Source organism: Lepidochelys kempii, chromosome 1 (genome assembly GCF_965140265.1).
Source record: "Lepidochelys kempii isolate rLepKem1 chromosome 1, rLepKem1.hap2, whole genome shotgun sequence".
NCBI lineage: Eukaryota > Metazoa > Chordata > Testudines > Cheloniidae > Lepidochelys > Lepidochelys kempii.
This window is the reverse complement of record NC_133256.1, coordinates 227,646,009-227,670,268: the sequence shown is the minus strand read 5'-3', so window position 1 is coordinate 227,670,268 and position 24,260 is coordinate 227,646,009. Positions and strand designations below refer to the sequence as shown.

General features: G+C 41.3%; 1 protein-coding gene across 1 annotated transcript in view; it reads left to right on the top strand.

Moving 5' to 3' along the window:
• Positions 1-10,351, top strand: part of PARVG (parvin gamma) — a 33,174-nt gene extending 22,823 nt beyond the window's left edge. The window contains exons 12-13 of the mRNA XM_073316502.1: positions 6,907-6,979; positions 8,577-10,351. Of these exons, the coding sequence (XP_073172603.1) occupies positions 6,907-6,979; positions 8,577-8,656 (153 nt within the window). The 3' untranslated portion in view covers positions 8,657-10,351. The remainder of the gene's footprint in view (positions 1-6,906; positions 6,980-8,576) is intronic.
• The last annotated feature ends 13,909 nt before the right edge of the window (positions 10,352-24,260 follow it).

Below are 24,260 nucleotides of genomic sequence, written 5' to 3'. Positions count from 1 at the left end.
TTAGTTAATGATGCCTAAACATCTTTTTTGTGAGGAATGTAGATATCTCCATTTTTTGGAGGTAAATTGCAGAGTAAGACAGTGGCAGAGTTGGTATTAGAATCCAGAACTACTGACTCCCAGTCCTAGCCTCTACCCATTGGACACTGCCTTCAGAGAGGAATCCACTGAGAGTGTGAAGCACTCTGCTGTGATACTGAATATGTCAAGAATTTTCATTTTAGCAAAGTTAATCCCAGGTACTGCTTTTGGTCAAAGCATTGTTTACTAATTTTTTTCCCTGTCTTACACCCTGAGTGATATAAAAATCTAACTACTGTAGTTCAGAGACTTTATTTCAATTTAAAACACTTCCCCCAAATCCCTTATGTACTCTAACTCCCCCACATTTTAGACATTAATTGGTACAGTAGAACATGACACTGTAACCTTCACTGCAGAACTCCTTTGAGATTTAAAACATGACATTCCTGTTATAAAAGGTGGTGACAACCAGCCATACCTTCAGGATCATTATTGTGTATTGTCTTTTACTCAAGTTGAAAGCTGATAGTTCAAAACCAGTAAATACAGTCTGTGTATCTTGGGCAGAGGAAATTGGAGTGAATTCTAGTGAGGGGGGAAAACACTGAAAAATAAAGGAAAATCGATATTAGGATATATCTAGAATGTATGTAAACTGAAAAGAAACCAAATGTGGTGGCGGCAGAACCCTGCTCAACATAGGATGGAACTATCCTTTACCTCTTAGAGATCTCCTCAGCAGGGCATCAGTGGTTGGAGTTATCCTCCTGCTCATCCTGTGGCAACAATGGGTGGTGCACTCTCTAATCTCTTGCTTCACCACCCTCCCTTTGATGTCAGAGGATGGCACTATCCCTTCCCCCCTTTCCTTTATTATAGGTGGAACTGGAAGGCTCACCTATAGTTAAGGTTGCCTTGATACTTCCCATAAATCCCATTATAAGACCTTGTTCTCAGTTGATCATAACTTTGCCAAACTTCAACTATTTGGGCTATACTTTTCCAGGCAAGGTACCTGCCTCAGGCTGAATTTTTTTTTTCCAACTAAAACAGTTCACCTATTTCTGAGAACAAGGTTAGGGGGAACTTTGTTGTTTTGCCCATACTAAAAACATTTTCACAACCCATTTGCTGAGAAGTTCTAGCTCCTCCATTCTTTGAAGCAGGAGGTGGTTTTTGTGAGGATTTTTGCCATCCCTGTGAAAAACTGCCCAAATTTGGTCAATTTGTAAGCCTCTCAGTTGGCACATGGTCAGTATAGAGTGTTGTTTGAGTGTGGCAGCTAAATTCCCTGAAGATTCTGTCTTCACTGAGCACGCTCCATCCTCTCATTGCTCCTCTGTGTGACAGGACTGCACGTGTACCATCCCCTCAGAGCAACCAAGCATGCTCCAAGCCCTGAGCTGCAAGGCTGCACAAGACTTTCTCTTCAGTTGCTTCTTCAGTAGTTGTGGGCCATTGTGGGCTGGGGCCATTGTGGACTTGGGCACTGGAACTGAGAGCAGGGAGACTGTCTCTTGTTCTCTCAGTGTTCCCAGTTGCTGGGCCTAGGTAGCGTGGAGGAAAAGGAGGAAGAAGCCACAGTGGGAATGAGGGTGACCAGATAGTAAATGTGAAAAATTGTAACACTTTTTTTTTTCTCAGGGGTTGGGGGGTATGGCTGAGTATATAAGCCAAAGTCCCCAATATTGGGATGTCTGGTCACTCTAGTGGGAATGCAGAGGGATTAGGAAGGGGAGGGATTTAGGGACCAGAGGATGAGCAGGAGGAGGGGAGAGGAGAGCAGGAATTGGGATGGGGGGAGGTTCATAGATTCCACGGCCAGAAGAGACCACAGTGATCATCTAGTCTGACCTCCTGTATAACACAGGCCATAGAACTTCTCCCAAATAATTCCCAGAGTATATATTTTAGAACAATGCTTTTCAATCTGTGGTCCACAGACCCCTGGGATTCTGCAGACTATGTCTAAGATTTCCAAAGGGGTCTGCACCTCCATTCAAAATTTTTTAGGTCTCTGGAAATAAAAAAGGTTGAAAACCACTGTTTTAGAAAAAATATCCAATCTTGATTTAAAGATTGTCAGTGATCGAGAATCCACCATGACCTTTGGTAAATTGTTCTAATGGTTAATTACCCTCACTGTTAAACATTTATGTCTTATTTTCAGTCTGAATTTGTCTAGCTTCAACTTCCAGCCATTGAATTGGGTTATACCTTTCTCTGCTAGATTTAGGAGTCCATTATTAAATAATTTGTTCCTCATGTAGGTACCTATAGACTGTAATCAAGTCTCCCTTAACCTTCTCTTTGTTGAGCTAAATACACTGAGTTCTTTGAGTCTATCACTATGAGACAGATTTTCTAATCCTTTAGTCATTCAACCCTCTCCAATTTATTAGCATCCTTCTTAAATTGTGTGCACCAGAATTGGACACAGTATTCCAGCAATGGTCACACTAGTGCCAAATACAGAGGTAAAACAACCTCTCTGCTCTACTTGAGATTCCTCTGTTTATGCATCCAAGGATCACATTAGCTCTTTTGGACACAGTGTCACACTGAGGGCTCATATTCAGCTGATTATCAGCTATGATCTCAAATCTTTCAGAGCCACTGCTTCCCAGGATAGAGTCCCACATCATATAAGCATGGCCTATATTCTTTCCTCCTAGATGTATACATTTACATTTAGCAGTATTAAACATATATTGTTTCCTTGTGATCAGTTTACCAAGCGATCCAGTTTTTTCTGAATCAGTGACCCGTCCGCTTCAATATTTACCACTCCCCCAATCTTGTGTCATCTGCAAACTTCATCAATGATGTTTTTCTGGTTTCTTCCAGGTTATTGATAAAAATGTTAAATAGTGAACCAATCCATGTGGGGCCCACTGGAAACACATCCATCAATGATGATTCCTCATTTACAGTTACATTTTGAGACCTATTTGGTTAGCCAGTTTTTAAACCATTTAATGTGTGCCATGTTAATTTTATGTCATTCTAGTTTTTTAATCACTATGTCACGCAGTACCAAGTCAAATGCCCTAAAGAAGTCAAAGTATACTATGTCAACACGATTACCTTTAACAACCCAACTTGTAAACTCAGCTAAAAAAGATATCAAGTTAGTTTGATTTAATCTATTTTCCATAAACCCATGTTGATTTGCATCACTTACTTTACCCTCCTTTAATTCTTTATTAATTGATTCCTATATCAGCGGTTTCATTATATTGACTGAGATTGATGTCAGGCCTATAATTGCCTGGGTCATTCTGTTTATCCTTTTTAAAATTTGGCACAACATTAGCTTTCTTCCAGTTTTCTGAAAACTTCCCCAGTGCTCCAAGACTTATTGAAAATCAACATTAATGGTCCAGCAAACTACTCAGCCAGTTCTTTTAAAATCCTTGGATGGAAGTTATTTGGATCTCCTAATATAAAATGTCTAACGTTAGTAGCTTCTGTTTAACATCCTCCAGAGTAACTAGTGGAATGGAAAGAGTGTTATCTTCACCATATGAAGAGACTATATCATCTGTCTCCACCCCCCCCAATATAGACTAGAATTATTTATTGACCATGTCTGCCTTTTCTGCATTGTTATTGATAATTCTACCAGTTCCATCTAGCAATGGCTCAATACTATTGTTAGAATTCTTTTGTTTCTAAAATATTTTTAAAATTCCTTCTTATTGTCCTTAACTCTGCTGGCCATAGATTTTCCTCTGTCCCTTTGCTTCTCTTATAATTTTTCTACAATTCCCAACTTCTGATTTGTATTCATTACTATCACCTTCCCCATTATGCCATTTGTTTTTACACTCACACTCACTCTTACTTTTTATAGCTGCCTACTTCTCCTCTAAACCAGGTCATTTTTTTTAACCAGCACAGGCTTGTTCCTTGATTGTGGCTTTTGGGGCATCTAGTAAGATTTTCGTAAATGATTCCCAATTATCATTCACATTTTTCTGATTAAATTCTTCCTTCTAGCTGATTTGGGTCATAATTGTTTTCAGCTTTGTGAAATTGGCCCCATTAAAGAACCAGGTGTACATATTAATGGTCTGGACTTTATTCTGCTTGCAAATCATGATCACTTGTACCTAAGCTACCATTAATTTTTAGTTCTGTGATCAGTTCCTCTTCATCTGTTAGGAGAAAGTCTAATAAAGAATTCTCCTATGTAGGCTGCAACACTTTTTTGTTAGGACATTGTCATCTATAATGTTTAGAAATTCCAGGGATGTTTTGGTACTGGCAGCATGAGATCTCCAGCATATGTCATGCAGATTGAAGTCCCTCATGATCATGCAGCTTATTTTCCTTCACATTATAGATAAGTGCAAAGGAGGTGGTTATCCTGTTCCTAACACTGATTTGGTGGTCTATAGCAGACACCATCTGGTACTCCATCTGTGTGTTTTATCTGTTAGGACATTGATCTGTAAGCATTGAAGATCATTTTCTTCTAAGTTATTGGTGATTTGGAAACAGGTAATTCCACTGTTGACAAAGAGTGCCACTCTCCCTCCCCTTTTCCCTACTTGATCCTTCCTAAATAGGTTATAACCATTGATTTTAACATTCCAAATGTGAGAATCATCTCACCATGTTTCAGTAATGCTAACTAGACCAAATTTATGCTCATAAATGAGCAATTCCAGTTCCTCTTGTTTATTACTCAGGCTCCTAACATAGTGTATAGGCAATTCAATAATTTCTTCTCTTCGTGTCCTTTGGTTCCTTGATTAATTTTGTTTTCAACATCTCAATTTTGTGCTGAGTGCTCATATCTTCCCTCTTTTTACCTTATTAGTTTAGCTTTCTCCTGACTATTCTAGCCAGCCTGTCCCCAAAGTGATTGGTTCCCCTACTACTGAGATGGAGGCCATGCAGACTATATAATCCCCTCTCCCCATAGAAAGTGGATCAATGTTCCATAAACCCAAAACACTATATCACTTACTTAGCCAACAATTCACTTCCAGAATCTTCTGCCTTTTGTCGTCTTTCACTCGTGGGACAGGAAGGATCTCAGAGATCACTTGGACATTCTTCTTCAGAATACTTCCAAGTTCCCTGAAGTCATCTACTATCTGCAAAATATCCCACAATACAGTGTCATTAGTTCCAATAGGCATCATCACCAATGGTGATGCCTGTCGACTTCAGAAGCCTATCCAGTCTTAGAGTGGTGTCTCATTTCTTGGCTTTAGGAAATCCGCACACTGTCCTATTGTCTGCCTGTGCCTTGCAGAATTTCTTTTGATTCTTCTGAGTATGAATCTCCAACAAGAATTATCTGTCTTCCTTGGACAGTTGGAGAACTTTTTGCAAGCAAGCTTGACCGTGACCGTATGCCTCTGGTGGTTATGAACTGCCAGGCTTCTTCTCTGATTTCCTTGGTGGCCAGGTCCCTTCTTCCTTGAACCTGGGGTAACAGTATTTCCTCTTCACCTTCTCTGATTCTCAGTAGTATCTCTCCTCCAATCCAAGAATCTTTTCTTCCAGCACAGCCACCAGCTTGCACTTCATGCACATGAACTCGCTTCTGTGTTCAGGCTGGAAAGAGGACATGTCAGAGATGGAGAGGAAGACAAGCTAGTGGCATGGGGCAGAAGAGTCTATAACCACTAGAGTAGACTTTTATCCAAGACTTCTCATATTTCCAACTTCCTATCAGGCTGGAAATGCTGAACAGTATTACAGTGCTTCTGGTTCCATCTGGAAGTGCAGAAAGATGAATGTGCTCCCTTTATCCAAACCATTTTGCCTATCAGTAGTAAGTATCAGTACTGTGTCTTAAGATTTATATAAAAGATCAGCATTCTACTTTTATGTGGAAGTCTCATAAACTTGCTGAGGGAAACATCTGATCCTCCTCACTCGGTGACTTCATTAAACAATCATTTTATTCATCCCCAGGTGAAGTTAGTAGCTCTGTATAATCCTCTTGTTTTCCTTGTCTGCCATGGATTTGAAGAAGAATCTAAACCTAGTTTCAAACTCTGTCATTGTTATCTGTAAATCACAAAACCAGGTGGAACATAAAGGTATCACTTTAGTTCAAAATAAAAGAGCAATAAGCTCTTGCTCAGCTTATGCATGGTTGGACATAAGTGCGTAACATGGGGAGGTTAAAAAGCACAGCATGCCAGCACTGTACACAGTACCTCCTGGAGGATAAGCTGATCAGGAGCAGTAGAATGGTTAAGGAAGCAATTTAAATTTTTGTTTTTGTTCTTACTTCATTAAAGGAATAGTCTTGTGACAGAACGTAAATAGACAACTTGACTTTAGATTGTTAAAATCAAGAGGTGAATGGGATCTGGAATGTAACTGTAAATAAATAAAAATCAAGAGCTTGAAAAATACTTGATTCCTAGAAGTGTCCTTAATATCTCAAGTGCGATATCCATGATGATATCATCAGTAGACCTTTGTATGTTAAAACATTATCCTAATGTTTGTATTTACAGCTGCTCAGAAAATTTCAAACCTTTAGGATTTTAAATGAAAAATAGAATACTTTCTGCAAATTTAATTTGTTAAACATTTCCCTGTGTTTTTATCAAACTTTTAATTTTTGGGGCTCTCATTAATGCAAGATTTTCAGAAAACTTTTAAATGAATTGATCTTTCTGCATCCCTTCTCATGTAATTTTTAAAGGAAATTTGGTTTCTATTTTTCTGATTTGGTAATTGATAGAAGTGATTGATTATAAGCTTTTCACCAGAACTAAAGAGAGTATGAAAAAAATGTTGGTACAGCAATGCTAACTCCCATTTCAACTACCAAAGAAATAAAGCATGCACTATCTATATTTGGCCTGAGTTCACTTTGTTTCATTGATCTCGTCTGATCAACAGCTTCACAATGTTAACCTTGCAGTGGCTTTGCTGACAGATGGAGGTCTTCTAGATTTTCCTGTCAATGCTGAAGGTGAGTCATAACATAGTAATTGTTCTGGAAGAGAATGATTCTTGCTCTGGTTCATGAAAAGCTAAGATACTCAGCTAGAGAATCTTCTCCAACATGACAACCACATATTTCATAACATTTCCTTTGCTTCACATCTCCTGTATATATCCCATATTTTAACAATCTAGTCTACACTAAAAAAAAAGTTCTATTGTTACAATACCCACTGTTTGGTAAGTTAACACCATTTAAAGCAAGAATGAAATTATGTAAGATACATCTGTAGTTGCTGAAATTACCAATTAGGAGTAAGTGTGTTGTCTGTGGGACCTCGTTGCCAAAATCAGGATGTGAATGTATTAGTAGATTTTTAGAGACAGAAGTGACCATTATGATCCTCTAGTCCAAGCTCCTAAATAACATAGACCATTCAATTTCACCCAATCATTCCTCAATCAAGCCCAATAATGTGTTGCTGAACTACAGCATATATTTTTAGAGAGACCTCAAGTCTTTATTTAAAGATGTTAAGTGATGGGCATTTTACCATGTTCCCCAGAAAGCGATTCAAGTGTTAAAAATGGCATCTTTTCCCAGTTGGGTAGTCCGCTCATGAACAAGATTGGGGTATGTGTACATATGAGCACATGGAATGGTCATCTATCTGTACCTACGTCATTGGGTAGAGACAATCAAAAAATGGAAGGTGTGGGAATTATGAAAATTTGTTTAATTTTTTTCGTTAACATTTTCGATGTTTTTTTCCAACCAGCTTTACTCATGGGTAGCTGTCATTAATGTCAATGTGAGTGATTTGTGAGCATGCAGTGAAAAATTGGAGCCTTTATGCCCTATACTTGGAACTTGAAGTTCAGTGAACCAGTCTAGTTAAACTGTGAAAGCTAAATCTGTGAAAGCCTCTGGGTATACCTTTTCTTTGAGTGGGTTAAAAGCATTGGACATCCATTTCTCTAAATGTGGAGGATTGCCTCAAATAATGTCTAATGTTGATTAATGTGGGAAATATAAACTCCAGCATCTGTGTATCATTTATGTACAGCTACATAGGCCAGATCCTCAGCTGATGAGTGTTGGTGTTTAATGGAACTACACTGTTTACACCAGCTGAAGATCTGGCCTAGTGGTCCTACTGCTGGTCTATGTTCAGTACAAAGCCATACATTTACATTACTTGAAGAGGAGCAGCAAGCCCTCTATGTCTCTCATCGTTTGGAAGAAGTAGTAGTTTGCATACAAGTTGATGTATTAACTAGCAAAAACCCTTGTCAAACATGAGTTGAGGTTGCTTAGCAGTACCTTGTGCACTTTCAGAATATGGAAGTTAGCAGCTGAAAACTGCAACCTTCAAAAAGCAGGAAGTACACACCACAGAATAAAGTGCAAACACTACAAAGCCAGGAAATGAAGAGTTAAGGCAATGTCTGCTACTATTCACATTATAATAGAATCACAAAAAATACAGTTATCAAGAAAATCTAAAAACTTTAAATCAAGAACCAAAACAGGAAATGTAGTTAGATTGTAATTTGGGGAAAGTGAAAGATTATCTTCAGTGTTTTAACATGTGAAGGCTTGTTTCTTTCTTGTGTATCCACAGATATAGTGAACAGAGATATGAAGACTACATTGCAGGTTTTGTACTGCTTGTATTCCAAATACAAGACCAAAGAAACATGAAGAGTGAAACCAAGAGCTAGATTTTCTTGCTAGTGTATGCTGGGTTTAATTTTCAGTCCCTAGCTATGTGTTTGCCACTTTGCACATGCGCACACCCTGTATGACACTTGTTGTATTAATATGCTTTGAAAAGTGTGTATGCTTGCAAAGTTGCAGTTATATAACTTGTGCTATCTATAATATAAATGTGTGTGCACGTGCGTATTCAGGGGCCAGTGTTTTCTGCTGTTCCTTGGCTGTGAATTTTGCCACAGAAACAGAATCCACCCCTTGCTTCGTCTAAGGCCCCCAAATGCTGTAAAGACTTGTCAATGTGCTACCTCAGCCCCTGCTTCAACACCTCACCCTTTTATCAGCGAGGGAGCTGGAAGTCATTTTTAGAACTTCGCACCTGTACTTGCACTGAGGTTGCTGCAGCACCATGATGGAGTTGAAGTCCATGGATAGATTCCAAGGGGGCTTGAAGCCCATAGTCTAATAACTCCTGTACTACATTTTCAGGCAGGATGATGAGATTAATAATTTTAAAAAATGGCTAGCGGTATGAAACTTGACAAGGCATGAACTGTTTGAAAAAACCTGCTTGCCTCTTAAAATACATTTACATTGGTGAGACTATACAGGCCATCCACTGTACAGTATTGTGGATTTCCCCGGTCCTCCATACCTCCTAAAAAACCATGAAAGAGCCCCCTTATTTGCCCTTTAATCTAACACAACATTGTGGCCTGCTGCAGCCCTCTTCTCCCTGCAACTCTTGTGCACCTACTTATGGCCAGCCTGAATACTAGTCTTTGCACTATCTAAGTGCAAGGGGAGAGGCTAACATGACTCCACCTTCCCCCTTACAAGGGTGCATGGGAGGGTGGGTTGGGGTGTGGCTCATTCTATCCCAGTAACACTCAGAGTCCAGCACTGACGGGAGTTTATACTGAAACCTTTTTGTAGCTGCCACTTCTGAGTTTGCTCTTGTGGGGCACACAAACTGTATTGGGACTATACAGGATACCTATTCTGTACAATACCTCCAGCAGCTGCCACTAAGGTATGCACCCACGCAATCCCCACCCTAATGTAACTGTGGCTGCAAAAGCCACATTCCTCTCCTTTAACTGCCACCCTGGTGTTTAAGTCCTATGCCCTTTGCGGCTTTCTTCAGCTTCATTTGACCTTAAAGTTATTTTAAATTTGCATTTCATGTATATTTGGCTTTGAAAAATTATAATTATGCAAAGCTACTGAAGGAGAGAGTTCCACAAACCGCTATGAACATCATAATGCCATTTGCATTTATGCTAATTATCAAGATACATTTTACAAAGGAAAATCCAATGTCTGGCGCCAACAAGTTACCAAAAAAGAGCACCCTGCTTCAATAGCAAAAGTTAATTAAATCAGCTATTCCAAAAGATTCATATCTGACATACATTCTTAGGGTTATCTCATGTATGAATCTCTGTAGATATCTTGTTTTATTCTCCTGATGGGCTCCAAACATCTAATGAAGGGGAAGACCTTAAAAGTTTGTGTTCTTTATTCACTGATACGTTTACCGGAACATTACATGAAGATTAGAACACCGCTAGATTACTGAGGATACAGAAATAGAATGTCCATCACAGAGGGATTTAATGACTCTGGGGACTGGTACTATGGTATAGGCACAGCCTTTTGCCGTTAGGTAATTGGTTAGAATCCAGCCCATGTTGTTAGTGACTGGAAGTCATTACTAGATGATGTATTTTTAGTGGCCTATGGTCACATAAACACCACCCAATACCGGAAACCTACTGACAGCTATACTTACCTACATGCCTCCAGCTTTCATCCAGGACACATCATACGATCCATTGTCTACAGCCAAGCTCTAAGATACAACAGAATTGGCTCCAATCCCTCAGACAGAGACAAACACCTACAAGATCGTTATCCAGCATTCTTAAAACTACAATACCCACCTGGGGAAGTGAGGAAAGAGATTGACAGAGTGAGACAGGTACCCAGAAGTCACCTATTACAGGACAGGCCCAACAAGAAAAATAACACCACTGGCAATCACATACAGCCCCCAGCTAAAACCTCTCCAGCACATCATCAACGATCTACAACCTATCCTGGAAAACAATCCCTCACTCTCACAGACCTTGGGAGGCAGGCCAGTCCTCGCTTACAGACAGCCCCCCAACCTGAAGCAAATACTCACCAGCAACCACAGAACAGAACCAGTAACCCAGGAACCTATCCTTGCAATAAAGCCCGTTGCCAACTGTGTCCACATATCTATTCAGGGGACACCATCATAGGGCCTAATCACATCAGCCACGCTCTCAGAGGCTCATTCACCAGCACATCTACCAATGTGATATATGTCATCATGTCTCAGCAGTGCCCCTCTGCCATGTACATTGGCGAGACCGGACAGTTTCTACGTAAAAGAATAAATGGACACAAATCAGACCTCATGAATGGTAACATACAGAAGCCAGTAGGAGAACACTTCACTCTCCTCGGTTACTCAATAACAGATTTAAAAGTAGCCATACTTGAACAAAAAAACTTCAGAAACAGACTTCAAAGAGAAACTGCAGAATTAAAATTCATTTGCAAAGTTAACACCATTAATTTTGGCTTGAATGGGGACTGGGAGTGGCTGGCTCACTACAAAAGCAACTTTCCCTCTCCTGGAATTAACACCTCATTATCAATTATTGGGAGTGGACTACATCCACCCTGATTGAACTGGCCCTGTCAACACTGGTTCTCCACTTGTGAGGTAACTCCCTTCTCTTCATGTGTCAGTATAATAATGCCTACATCTGTAATTTTCACTCCATGCATCTGAAGAAGTGGGTTTTCTACCCATGAAAGCTTATGCTTAAATAAATCTGTTAGTCTTTAAGGTGCCACCGGCCTCCTTGTTGTCTATGTGAAATGAGTTGGTGATCTCAGTCCAATTCCTAGCTAGGCAGTAGTCCATATCACACAAATAAACCTTTCCTACTTTTTACAGACCCTTTCCTACTTTTAACATCCCTATTTTACAGATGGAGAAAATGAAGCACAGAAAGGTTAGCAAGTTAGTGCAGAGCCAAGAATATGATCCATAAGTGCTGGCTCACAATCCCTTTCTCCAGAAAGCACACCTTCAAACTTTCCCTTTTCCTTTCTCCAAAACATGTCTGTCCATTAACCATGCCCCCTCCATCACCAGATCAAGAGTGCAATTCCCACAGCTGATCACATAAAAGCTCTTCAAATGTATTACTCTGAAATGAATGAAAATCATTCTCTGTCTTGAAAATTGGAGATGGTCCTGATTTTGGAACATCTTGTGCTCTTTTCGTAAAGGGGAAGTTCCAGTAAATAATGTAATGGAACGGAAGGTAGGGCTGTGGGAAAGCAAATATTTAGATTTCATCTCATAGCATTTAAAATCTTGTGGTCAGATCCTCAGCTAGTGTAAATAAATACAGCTCTTTTGAGGACAATGGATCGATTTATGCCAGATACCTATCTAGCTCTTGAATAGTTGGATGGACTATGCTCTCCTTTCCACCTCAAGTTCTCGTAAGCCCTTTTGTAATGAGTAATCTTTTATTTTTATTTTTGATGTATGTTTTCAAAAGGATGACAACTAATGTAGTTGAATCAGTAACTTTAAAATAGAGACTGAAAAATGAATATTTTAATGTCTTTCACACTTTAAGCCAATTCATAATGTGCGTGATGTCTTGAATAAGCATATGTTTAATTATAAAAAGCCTATGTCTGATTCGTAAAGCATACTTTAGAATTTTGGTAATCCATTAGACAGCCACCCACTCCATAATTTTCTATAGAAATATGTACAAGTGCACTACTTATGTATGGGACACAGTTATAGATTTGTCATTGATTAGTAAATACAGAGTGACCGTGCTAAAGCACATATTCCATCAGCATGGAACTGGGGAAAAGAGAGTTATTTATTATTATTCTAAGATGTTATTTGTGCCTGGCACAACCAGTGACAGACTTGCTCTCTTTTTTCTCTTATGATTATCAGTCAATAAAAGAAAAATAAGCCTGTTTGTTCTGTATTTACTGGCAAATCTATCATGACATTTTAAGTAATGCCCCAATATGGACATGTCATGGAATAATTTGCCTTGCCATATAATTAAATATACAAATGTAACTCTCCTGTAATTTTTAAATCCTAGAAATTAAGTATTCCCCGAGGGGAGAATTGGGTGTGCTACTAGAATTCTAATCTATTCTGTTTTCATTACACCATATAAGTAGGCATATAAATTGAATTATGATGGATTGAAGACTGGCAAGTATTTCTAAGGAGCCAATGGCTCTGAGTGAATCAAATAATTTTAGAAGACAGAAAAAATATTGCACAGTTCTATTAAATATTCAACAGGTGATCCAAGATGCTGCTAGTAGGGTGAATGCTAAACAATTCAGGGTGAATTCAGGGTGTTATCAGCTTGTTATATTGTCCTCATTTTAAAGATGGGTACACTGAAGTAGAGAAGTGACTTGTAAGTAGCTACACAGTGAGCCACCAGCAAAGACTTGAGCAGTATTGACAGGGTCCTAAGCCTCACTCCCATCGTTATTCCTTTAGATTGTACTGTCTCTCAAGCAGATATACTGTCTAGCAGACAGCAGAAGAGAAGAGCCCTACTGGGAAGAGAATCTCTGAGGACAGGAATGTTGGCAGCAGGGCCAGTTACCCAATATGCACTCAGTGCACTTGCACAAGGCCCCCATCTTATGGCAGCAGGGCCTTGTGGGCCAGGAAAGGGGCAGGGCATTGTAGGGGGTGAGGGGCAGAGGAGGGCTCCGTCTGCCTCGTGTGGCAAAGCCCACAGGCTGGAGCAGGGAACCAGGCCCCACCCACGGGACAGGAGCCTGTGCGTGTTTGCAGCTAGGCAGGTTCATTCTCCAACACCTCAGGGGCTCCCACCCTGTGGGGGCAGGACCTTAATGTCTCCCATCCTTCCGGGGGCAGGGAAGATGTGCCCAATTTCCATTGTGCATAGGGTCCCAAAATTCTTTAATCCTGGCACTGGCTGGCAGGAGGCCTGTGGAAAGAAGGGCCGAGGGAAGGGTGGAGTTACTGTGATGCACTGATTGTACGCTTTAAGCACAGGATGCAGTGGATGTGCAAAAGCATCTAGACTTGTTATAGAATGAAAAGGAAAACAAATAGACATAACTAATTTGAATACAGCAGGCTCTGTAAAACTCATGAGATCAGGATTCCTGGCCCTCTACAAGACAGGAGCTACTTCCTATGGGATTCCTTAATCACTTTTGAACTCCCCAGTGTGGGGCCAAACTGCAATAGGAACCTCTCCCTGCATTCTTTCCAGGTAGCTGGCCCTTAAAATTTGGGAGCAACAAGCAGTTGTAGTCCTAAAATGACCATTATACGTTTGCCTGCTAAAGGCAAAAACCTTTTTTCCTTCCAGCAGTAAGTATTTTTTTTTCTTTTCTAATTCTTGAAGAGATCATTTGTCCCCAGAGTTACCTGCCACCATCTCATTAGCAACTAGGTTTTAAACCTTAGACATCAGTTAATCAAAGTTTCCCCTCCCCCTGAATTCAGAAGAAAGATACAACTTCACTGCTCTAAGGACTAACAGCCGTTCTGAGGTTTTGCATGCTTTATTTTTCAAGGAATTTATTTCAGAATTAGAAATAACTGGTGATATTAGTAGGGAGGTTGCAGAAAACAAAGCAGAAGAAAGGCCATGCTACATCATCCCCTCCATTGATGCAGAGGCTGGTGGATTTCACATGGAAGCTCACATTTCCAGGGGGAACACAAAAAGAGAGAGAGAGAGACACTAGACTGGAGATTAAAGTGAATCATAATTCAGGAGCATCACTGAAGGTTAAAACCCAGAGAGGTCTTTTTCAGCCAACAGGTTGTTGAATCTGAAATTGAAAATAAAAATCTCCCTTTTGAATTTTGGTTTAAAGAACATCAGAACACCTTTTTTTCATTGATTGTTTCTGTCCACACCCCAGTGGCTGCAGGCTCCCAAAATTTGGCTCTCTCTCACTCCATTAAAACAAGCGTGTCCTGAGCCCCTCAACTTTAGCAACTAAGCAATATGAAAGGCTTTAAGGATTTCATCCAGAGACATTTCCAGGGTGCCTTTCTAAAATTTAAACCTATGAAATCTCACCCACCCAGGTGGAAAAGATCCATAGCCTCAGAAATTATATAAAACGAGGTAAGTATTGAGTAGAGTAGGCCAGAAAATGATTTTTTTTCTCAGTGGAAAATTTGGAGGTTTTGGTGAAAAATTAAAAATAAAAGTATTTTGATTCTGAAATAGTGCCTCATGGGAGGTGTAGTTCCCATGCCTCATGCTCCCCTTCTGCTCTATAGGCTGGGATTCCTGGTCACACTACATCTCCCATGATGCACCATGGTCTCCCTCTTGGTGAGGGGTATATCATGGAAAGTCATACGGCTGCAGTGCATTATGGGAGATGAAGTCTGGCTTGGGAACCTGGTCCATAGAGAAGAATGGGAGCATGAGGCTACTGAACTGCAACTCCTGTGAGGCACTGCAGTGGCATTTCAGGAAAAAAATATTTCTGGTTCTGGGTGTTCATTTCTTTGACAAAAAATTAAAAATTTTCCATGGCCACTTTTTGTGAAAACTTTAGTTACAAACCTTATTTTCCATCAAAAACCTGTTTTGATAGAAAATATACACTAGCCCTATTCTGTGTCTTCACCATGACTTGTGTGCCATTGCATGCCTCATGATTCAATGTAATTAACACCTCTGGTCTCAAGCATTTTTTCTCTGTATTTGTCAGCTTTTATGATGGACTTCATGTTACTTTAACGGTGGTGAATGTAGCTGGCTGAACACCCCTTGAGACTGAAGCCTCCAGTTTACTACCAGGACACTTACAGCTCAAGTAATGGCAGTGTAAACTCCCTTCCTGATGCCATAGAAAATTAACGTACCTCAAACCAGTATTGGAGAATCCAACTATTTACTTACCTACAGGAATAGCCCCAGTAATGTCTGAGCACTTGATAACTAGTTGGAGTAATAAGAAGGCAGTTTTGGCTCGATGCTCCCTTAGTTCTTATTGGTTCTGATAAGATTGCTGACCGGGTGTGTTGTGACAGATCGCTCTCAAGGGTATAGAAAAGAATAACGTTGTTATGGAAGGACTTTGTCTAGGATGCTTTTCCATGAAGCTAGAAGGTCAAGAATTGCTGTTGAAACTTCTTTTAGCCGATCCCCACAGCAGGAATTTTGACTCTGGCCCACCTCTAATTGAGAATCCATGTAAAACGCATACCTTGTACTTTCCACAGAGCAGATGGTGCAACAGGCTTTACTGACTGCAGCCAGTAAAATAACAGATTGTCTAGAAATTTTCTTCACTCTTGGCAGACAATTGAATTTAGAGTGCAGCATGATGCTTAAGCTTATTATACATTTCAGCAAAAGTGGGCAGTCAGTGAAATTTTTGTCATCGGCTTTACTAAAAGCTCCTTAAACTAAAAGATAGATGTTGGAAGTCGCTTCATGTTAAATGATTTGGCCAACAGTTGGGTGTATGTGTTTGTACCCCTTTTGGAGAAGACTTGTGGTACTGTGAGTAGAAAAAGACATTTTTGTATGTGTAGGATTAATTTACTTGCCAGACTTTTTTTTTTTTTAAAGTATAGTGGAAACCTCTTACATCTAGTGTGTCACATTTCAAAAGTTTGTAAAACCATACTTTGTTTCCAATATTGCATATGAGAAAACTGAGCTTTTAAATGTATTAAAAGTTAGGTCATGTATATTAATTCTTTGTCACAATAGCGATTTTGATTCTTGGAAGGATAGCTAGGTAAGTGCAATTAAGTCTTGAGCCATGTCTATGCTGTGTGGCAAATTGCCGGCACTACTGTGATGGGTCACGTGCTTTCTCTTCTTGCGGGGGTGGGGAGGGAGTTCAGGGCACCATTTCTTGCCCCTGAACTGGGGTATTAACTGCCTCACTAGTGTCCTAGAGGAGGGGAGTGGAGAGGGAGGGACCTTGGCCTGCCCTCTACTCCGTGTCCCAGCCCCGGGGGCCCTAGGGATAGCGGTAAACCACTAGAATTAGCGGTTCCTTCCCCTGGGCTACTTCCTTCTCCTGCCCTTCAGCTTGTGAGGCTTCCTGCGCTCCCTCTGCACAAACCAGGTATCCCTTTACTTAGGGTCTTGGTCTTAGCCCACCTGCTAATTAATTTATAGCAAACTTTCTTCCCTCTACAGGGAATAAGGCTCCCGTCTAACACTCTCCTGCTGCTCTCTGGCCATGCTGTATTACAGCTGGCATATTTAGCTTTTTAAGTGCTTTCTGTAAAGAGCTATAATGGCAAGAAGCGAGTTGCTGTACGCAACAAGTTTTATTGATCCTACATAACCTAGAAAGTGTGCTAATACTGTTGAGCTCCATCTACTGTCACATTATCTGTCAAGTGACTCTTATGGAGGCACTGGGGAAAGAGAGCGAGCCTGGTAGTTTGGTTTCCCGAATCCTAGGTGAATGCCCTAAGTTCAAGACCCTGCTTCAGTGACTATGTATTTATATATAAAAAGTGGAAAAGCTTCAACAGGAGAGACTGAGAAAGCCCCACTCCAGAATACTCCCTAGTCCGGTGGCTAACCAACTCTCTTGCCATGTAGGTGACTGTAGCCAGGCGGGGCACTCACCGCCGCAGCGACTCCTGCTCGTCAATCCGGGAATTAGCTCATCCAGCTCAGGAGTGCCCTTGTTATACCAATAAAATAAAAACCAGCAGGATCTTATTAAAGGGAAAAAGGCAAAATGCCACATTTACTGTGAATACACAAAAAATCATAGTAAGCAGTTAGTTATAGCTATAACATTCCATTCAATTTCATATTTATTCACACATTCATTCATACACACACACACACACACAGGTTCTGCAAGGTTATCATAGTTACCAGTCTTAGAGTTGTTCATGCCAAGCCACTGGCCAGGTGGCCTGGACACGAGGAGGGAGCAGGGCCTTGTCAGATGCTCATCTGATGCTCCTGGACATTGGTTTGCAGAATCAGACCCCAAAGTTCTCACTTTCTAGAGTCCATTTTTATAGGAATTTCTTCCTATGCCAGTCTATGGGAATTGCTTCATCATGCTGTTGCTGAATCAATCGGCAGATGGCACATTCCTGACGGATCCGTGCTGCCAGATGTTATCTTGTTCTTTGGTTCTCCCATTCTTGAGGATGTTGGGTGGATTCCAGTCTGCCCTCCGGGGTTCCTCTGGTTATTTCCACTTGACACCTCCCTCAGCCGATGGACACTGGATTCTTAGGCTGGCACCTCCCTGATCATTCAGTTACTATCCACACCAAGCATCCATCCACATACATCTTCTATTTCTATTTTAATCACAATTGTTAAAGCGAAATGAATACAACAAAAGGACAGGGAGTCTCTGGGTGCTGTTTCTGTTACAGAGTATTGCTTTGAGTCTCTCTCTGTGTGAGTAGTTGTTACAAAAAATTGCTTTGAGAACAGACTTTGTCTTAGAATGTACTAACGCAATTAGCAGCTTGCAAGTTTCACACATAGAGGGAGAGAAACAGTACCAAAAACCAAGAGACCTCTTAATTAGTAATACCCTGGAATTTAAACTATGGGGAATCAAACTCATTTGTGATTTTAATACAGAACTTCTTTAATATGATCCAACACCCTCCTCTGGCCGGTTCCTCCCCTGCCCTTACCTGCCCCCCTATCTCCATCACTTCAGGCCCCACATCCTCCCGGACCACGGTGCCCCTTACCTTGGGGTGCTGCCCCATGGCAGCATCCCCACACTCTGGGTCTCCCCTCCCAGGGGAACCCCAACCCCCTATACCCACCTTGCCTCAGTGGCTACTCCCAGTCGTCATCTACCCCCTTCTCTCAAGGGCAAACTGCAGTCTGAAGTGGCCACCCCATCACTGGCAAGTGGGTTGGACTGCTGTCTTTTCTTGCCCTGGCTGCCTCCCTGCAGCCCTAGTACCTCCCCTGGCCTTCACTCAGGTGGAGCTGCAGTCAATCAGCCTAGGCTCTGGTTCAGAGCAGGGCAGTAAACAAAGCCTCTCAGCTCCAACCTGCACTCAGGTGGGGCTGCAAACAAAGTCAGTTAACTCAGGCTTTCCTTCAGCTAGCCTGAGGGAGGGGGAGACTGCTACTCATTGGTTGGGTGGCAGGGGGGACGCAGGCCCTCCCACTCCACTGCGCCCCAGCCCTGGCCCCTAAGGGTGGCGGAGTGCTCTGCCACCGCGTCAGCGGGGATCCTGACCTCAACATGCTGACTCGCTCACTGTCAGCTTTGCAGCCAGACAGGGGTCTACTACCCCTGGGCCACTTGCACTCTCCCACTCCAAGGTGAGGTAAGGTGATCAGCAGGGGCCTCCGTTGCCAGCAGAAGCTCTGCCGGGGTTGGGCCAGCTGGCGGTCCTGGCCAGCCATCTGTCTCCTGCAGGGTCGGGTCGTCCAGGGGTCCAGGCGGTCCGGGTCTGTTGTCTGCTTCCCCTGGGGTCAGGTCAATCCAGGCGGTCTGGGCCAGTCGTCTGCACTCTGCGGGCCTGCTGACATCTCCCAGCACGAATGCTCAGGGGACCCACCTGTCCCCTCCAGTGGCTGGGCCTCTACTGAGCTTCCGGGTCCCACCTTTATACTTCCAGCCCCGCCCCTTGGCTTTTGGGGGATGAAGCTAGGGGGTAGGGCTTCACCCACAAGGGGGTGGAGCCACCCTCTTCCTCTGTTTGGGGAAGGCCAGTCCACCTCACTACAGTGACCCATGTTCAAATTCCTTCTCACATAAAGAGCAGGGGGGAGCTGAATACTGGTTTCCCAGGACCGTAACCATGGTGCTAAAGATTATAAGGAAGGGCCTCCTCCTCCTCCTCCAATCATTCTTTACTTCTGTCAAAGTGCCTGAAAGTTTAGACTTAACTTGACTTTTTTTGACTTTTCTATTTGCCAAAAAATACTTTAAAAAATTTAAATTTAAATTTAAAAAATTGTTTTCAGTTCAACCCAAAGTAAAAATAGTTTAAAATTTTTTTGGCCTTGCCAGCAAACTGAAAAAGCCATTATTAGCACAGCTCGAGTAGACTCCTGGATTAAAGTTGTGTCAGAAGTTTTCAGATTAATAGGATCTTTAAACCTTTATTTTGTAAAAATCTCACTGAAATGACAAAAACCAAAACACAGAATGCAAATTTTGAGCATGACTTGAATTTTCATTGTGCGCTGATGAAAAATGAATGGATGGAGTGAAAATAATGTGAGTTAAAAATGTTGATGACAAATCTGCCGTGATGCAAACACCATCAGGAAAGAAAACAGAGTGATTGACTGACCAACTCCCCCAACTCTACAGCCTAGGGAGGAAGTTACTTGAGCTGGGAAAGAGGGGACTAGGACTTCACATTTTAACTCTTCTCATTGCTGTTTACATTTCCATGCAATATGCTACCCTTATTTTGACTGAGGCCATGAACCCCAAACTAGAAGACGGTCAGGAAAGAGCTGCCGAAAACTTCCCTCTACCATCCTCCATTTTTAATGTAAGTTAGCAGAGAGTTTATGCAAGGTCACTTCCATCACTGAATCCAGGTCTCTAAAACGACAAACTCCAATCTTATTCACCACACCCCACTGCCATTTTGAGACATCTGTTGAAAAACAGAAATTAAGGTGCATTCAGAAGTCTTGTTTTTGTGTTAAAGATAGCACAAGGTGAAGGGGTTAGGCTAGAGCACATACTGAAATGTAGTTTGAACACAGTTTTGTCCTTTCTGTACCGGGTAAGCAAGCCATATTCGAAACCTTTCTTGATCTGGAAGCATAATGAACTAAAATCTAAACATGGTGCTGTGACAGAGGTTCCTGATCCAGTGTATTATCACTTGTACGGCAGTAGTGCCTAGAAACCCCAGTCAGGGGCCAGGACCCCATTGCACTCTAGGCACTGTATAAACACTTGAACAAAAAATGGTCCCTGCCCCACAGAGCCTTAGCTGCCTGGACTATTGAAGCTGGTACAGCTTGTTGCAGGAACAACTAGCCTGAGCATCTGGAGATCCAAATTCTAGCCCATCGCAGGTTTCTCCGTGTAAACAGATTTGTTTCTAAGCAGGAATGTTTGTTTACGGAGGAGTGTGATTAATCTGTGTTGGGTCTGCTTGTATAGAAAATGTCACACTCATCCCAGCATGTTGTGACATCTTTCTACACCAGAGGAATATGTAAACTGTTTCCCAAAGTTAAAATAAAAGTTTACAAGCTCAGTTGAAACAATCTTTTTTTAAAAAATTGGTTCAAAGGACTTTCAAAGAATTTTGCATGTTTACAGCTCATCTGATCTCCCCACCACCCACCCCAGTGAACACTGAGCACTATAAGGATGCTCGTTTAGAGCCATCCCTCCCCAACTTAGCACAGGTTCAGTTTCTTGGGCACAACTGCTGGGGTGCGACAAATAGCCTTATTTATAAATAGCTGGTTTCTGCCATATATTTTCTTGGTGCTCAGATAATCTGAGATAATCTGGGCTATATAAATACTTTAAATGGCTAGAGGTGGTCTCTACAGGGCTCACATGCATATCCTTATACTTTCTGAGAAGCACGTTAAAGTAGGTTAATCTCCTTTAATGCACAGGTCCTGATCTTTTGATATCTCCTAGGCTATTCAGTCATACAGTCATAGGACTTTTCATATCATATCTGACCAGTGGTCTCTACAGTCTTATCCCCTGCCACCAACAGTGGCTTAATACTAGATAATTCAGAGGATGGTGCAAGAAATCCTACAGTAGGCATTTATGGGATAACTGCCCCCGGGAAAATTCCCTCCTAACCCCCAACAATTACAGGTTGGCTTGTGCCCTGAAGCTTGAGGGTTGCTATGTAGCTTCCAAAACTCTTGTTCATTTTTAATACATGATTTTAACTCTGGATATTCTTGTTATCCATATAAATGTCTATTTTTTAAAATTCTGCTGAGATCGTAGCCTTATTTAGTGGCAGTGAATTCCACAGGTTAATCGGGCATTTTGTGGTCTGAGACCAGGCTTCTTTTTAGTCTTGTCAGTTTAGAAAGTAGAAGCTATCTAAATGCTTTTTATATCTTAAGTAACTTTGTGTTGTAAGTTCTTTGCCACCACTTCTTCATAGCTTATTATCATCACTTTGTCCTGTTCAGTCTCCCAATTTCCTAAGGTGGTGTTGAACAAGCATTGGATAACTTTTCAAAGTCCTGTAGGAAGTTACACTGATGTATATTTCTATTGCTTGTCTATTAGAGATGAACTCAGAGAGAGAGAGCCGCTTGATAAGCACTTTACAAAACTTAGCTGAACTTTGCCTCAGCTCTGTTGGATATGCTAATCCTAATGAGCCCTCCCATCACTGGAGTCAATCAAACTGCATACAAAAATGACCTAAGTGGCCTGTAAACAAGAAATTAGAATGATCCAGCTTCATGTAATAAAGACAAATGGAAAGTTCTGTAGCCTGCTGAGATAAATGTTCTGAACCTTGGTGGATTCATAAGGTGGAAACATTCTGAAGTCTAAACAAGCTGATTATACAAGCTGATATAGTCAAGATATTATTAGGATTTTTTTTAAAGGTACAGCGAGCACACTTTCCAATTTTGTTCTGTTTTCAAAGATTCCAATGTTTTCAGATATATGCTCTGCACTTAAAATGGGGAATACCACTGGAACTGGTATCATCTCTAGAAAAACAGAAGAAATCTTTAAAATGATAGTGACCATAAAACTAAAACTTTTTTAGGATTGCCTAAGTGTATAAGAAAAATATCAGATATGGGTCTAGTGAAATAGCAGCAGCAGCAAATTATTCTGAGTTATTCCTAAGAGAAGTTTCCAGGTTCATTATGTGTCAGATATTATTTTAATTGATTTTAGTACCTTTGTAAAAAAAAAATCTGGAGTGCTGTTGAAAAATTACATACTCCCCAAAAATGATGTTGGCAGTGCCTTTTTCTTTGCTTTTCTTCATTTTCTGCTCCAAGTTGTGTATCTCTTCTAAATCACAGACAGTAGTCTTGGATTTTACTTGGTTTTACCTGAATCTGATCTTTGCCTATTCATCCTGTTCTGTCTCAGCTGGTTCCTTCCACCTGAAGAGAGGAGGAAGCTCTGTCCGGCAACTTGCCCTCACAACCCTTCCAGGCTTGTAACTTGACCTCAGATGGACCAGGGAGGACTGAGAGGAATGATGGCCTAGTGGTTAGGGCACTATGGAGACCTGGAGTCAAGCCCCTGCTCTGCTACAGACTTCGTGTATGACCTTGGATAAGTCACTTAGATTCTCTGTGGCTCAGTGTCCCCATTTGTAAAATGTGGATAATAGCACTTCCTTAGAGGTGAATTGTGAGGATAAATACATTCAACATTGTGAGGTGCTCAGACACTATAGTAATATGGGGTCATATAAGTGCCTTAGATAGGGGCTCTGCTTGCCCAAGGAAAGGGTCACTGGTACATAACTTCAGTCTGAAGCTGACAACATTTATCTTGAATATGTCAACAGACAATAGAATGGAGTGCCTCTTCTCTTTCCTCCCCATCCCTTTCTCTTTGTTCTACCAGTGTTTGGTTGAGAAATTGACTTGACAATACAGAAGGCTTTATAAATAATCTAAGAACATTTCAATCTTTGCACAGTTAACATTTCAGTCACTTAAGAAACGGGTTAAAAGAACAGATGGCTTTGTAATTGGCCATTTTTCTCTGAACACCTAGAAAAAGGGCAGAAGGTTAACATAGTGTGTAGTTATCGGAAAATTAAGCCTTAGACTGTGAAATGGAATGCCACGTCATAGTACTGGCTTTGGGGAGCGAAGTAACATAAAAATAATCCTTAAACCATGACACATATTAAAGAATGTTTAGTTAGTTCTTTGTAAGCTAACAGCCCAGCTTGATATATTCAATGAAACGGACAACTGCTATGTTTTACTTTGGTACCAAGTCTCAGTGTAGTAATTCGAAGTAACACAGGACACCACAGAGTGCTACAGATGGCGGAGTTGGGATAAGAAGTGACCTGCAAAAGGTGAGAAAAGACTACCAGGGCGGGGAGGGGGAAGCAGGGTTCTGACTTGAAAATAAAGTTACATTCCTCAACCTACACTACATAAAAGAATGTGATTGTACCAACTGAGTGGTAGTGATCTCTGTGCTAAACAAAGTATGCAGTCTCAGGCTCTTAGTGTGAGCCTGAGCCATCCACACCTTTTGGGCTGCTGCTGTCCTGTTCCCTTAAAGAGGTACTTTCATAGTATATCATCCAGGATGCGGATCTTGTGACTGTCATCCATCACCATGGATGAATGTAACATTCTTTGTCTGGGGGTTATGTCTTAAATTAATCTGGAAATGGAAGTTAGTGCAGAATGGGCCAGCCCGTGTGTTAAGCAAAGGGTCTCTTGATAAGTGCAGTGCTCTGTACTGACTGCCTGTGGGCTCCTTGGTAGAATTTATAATATTGGTACGGACTTATAAAGTCCTAAATGCCCTAGGACCTTCG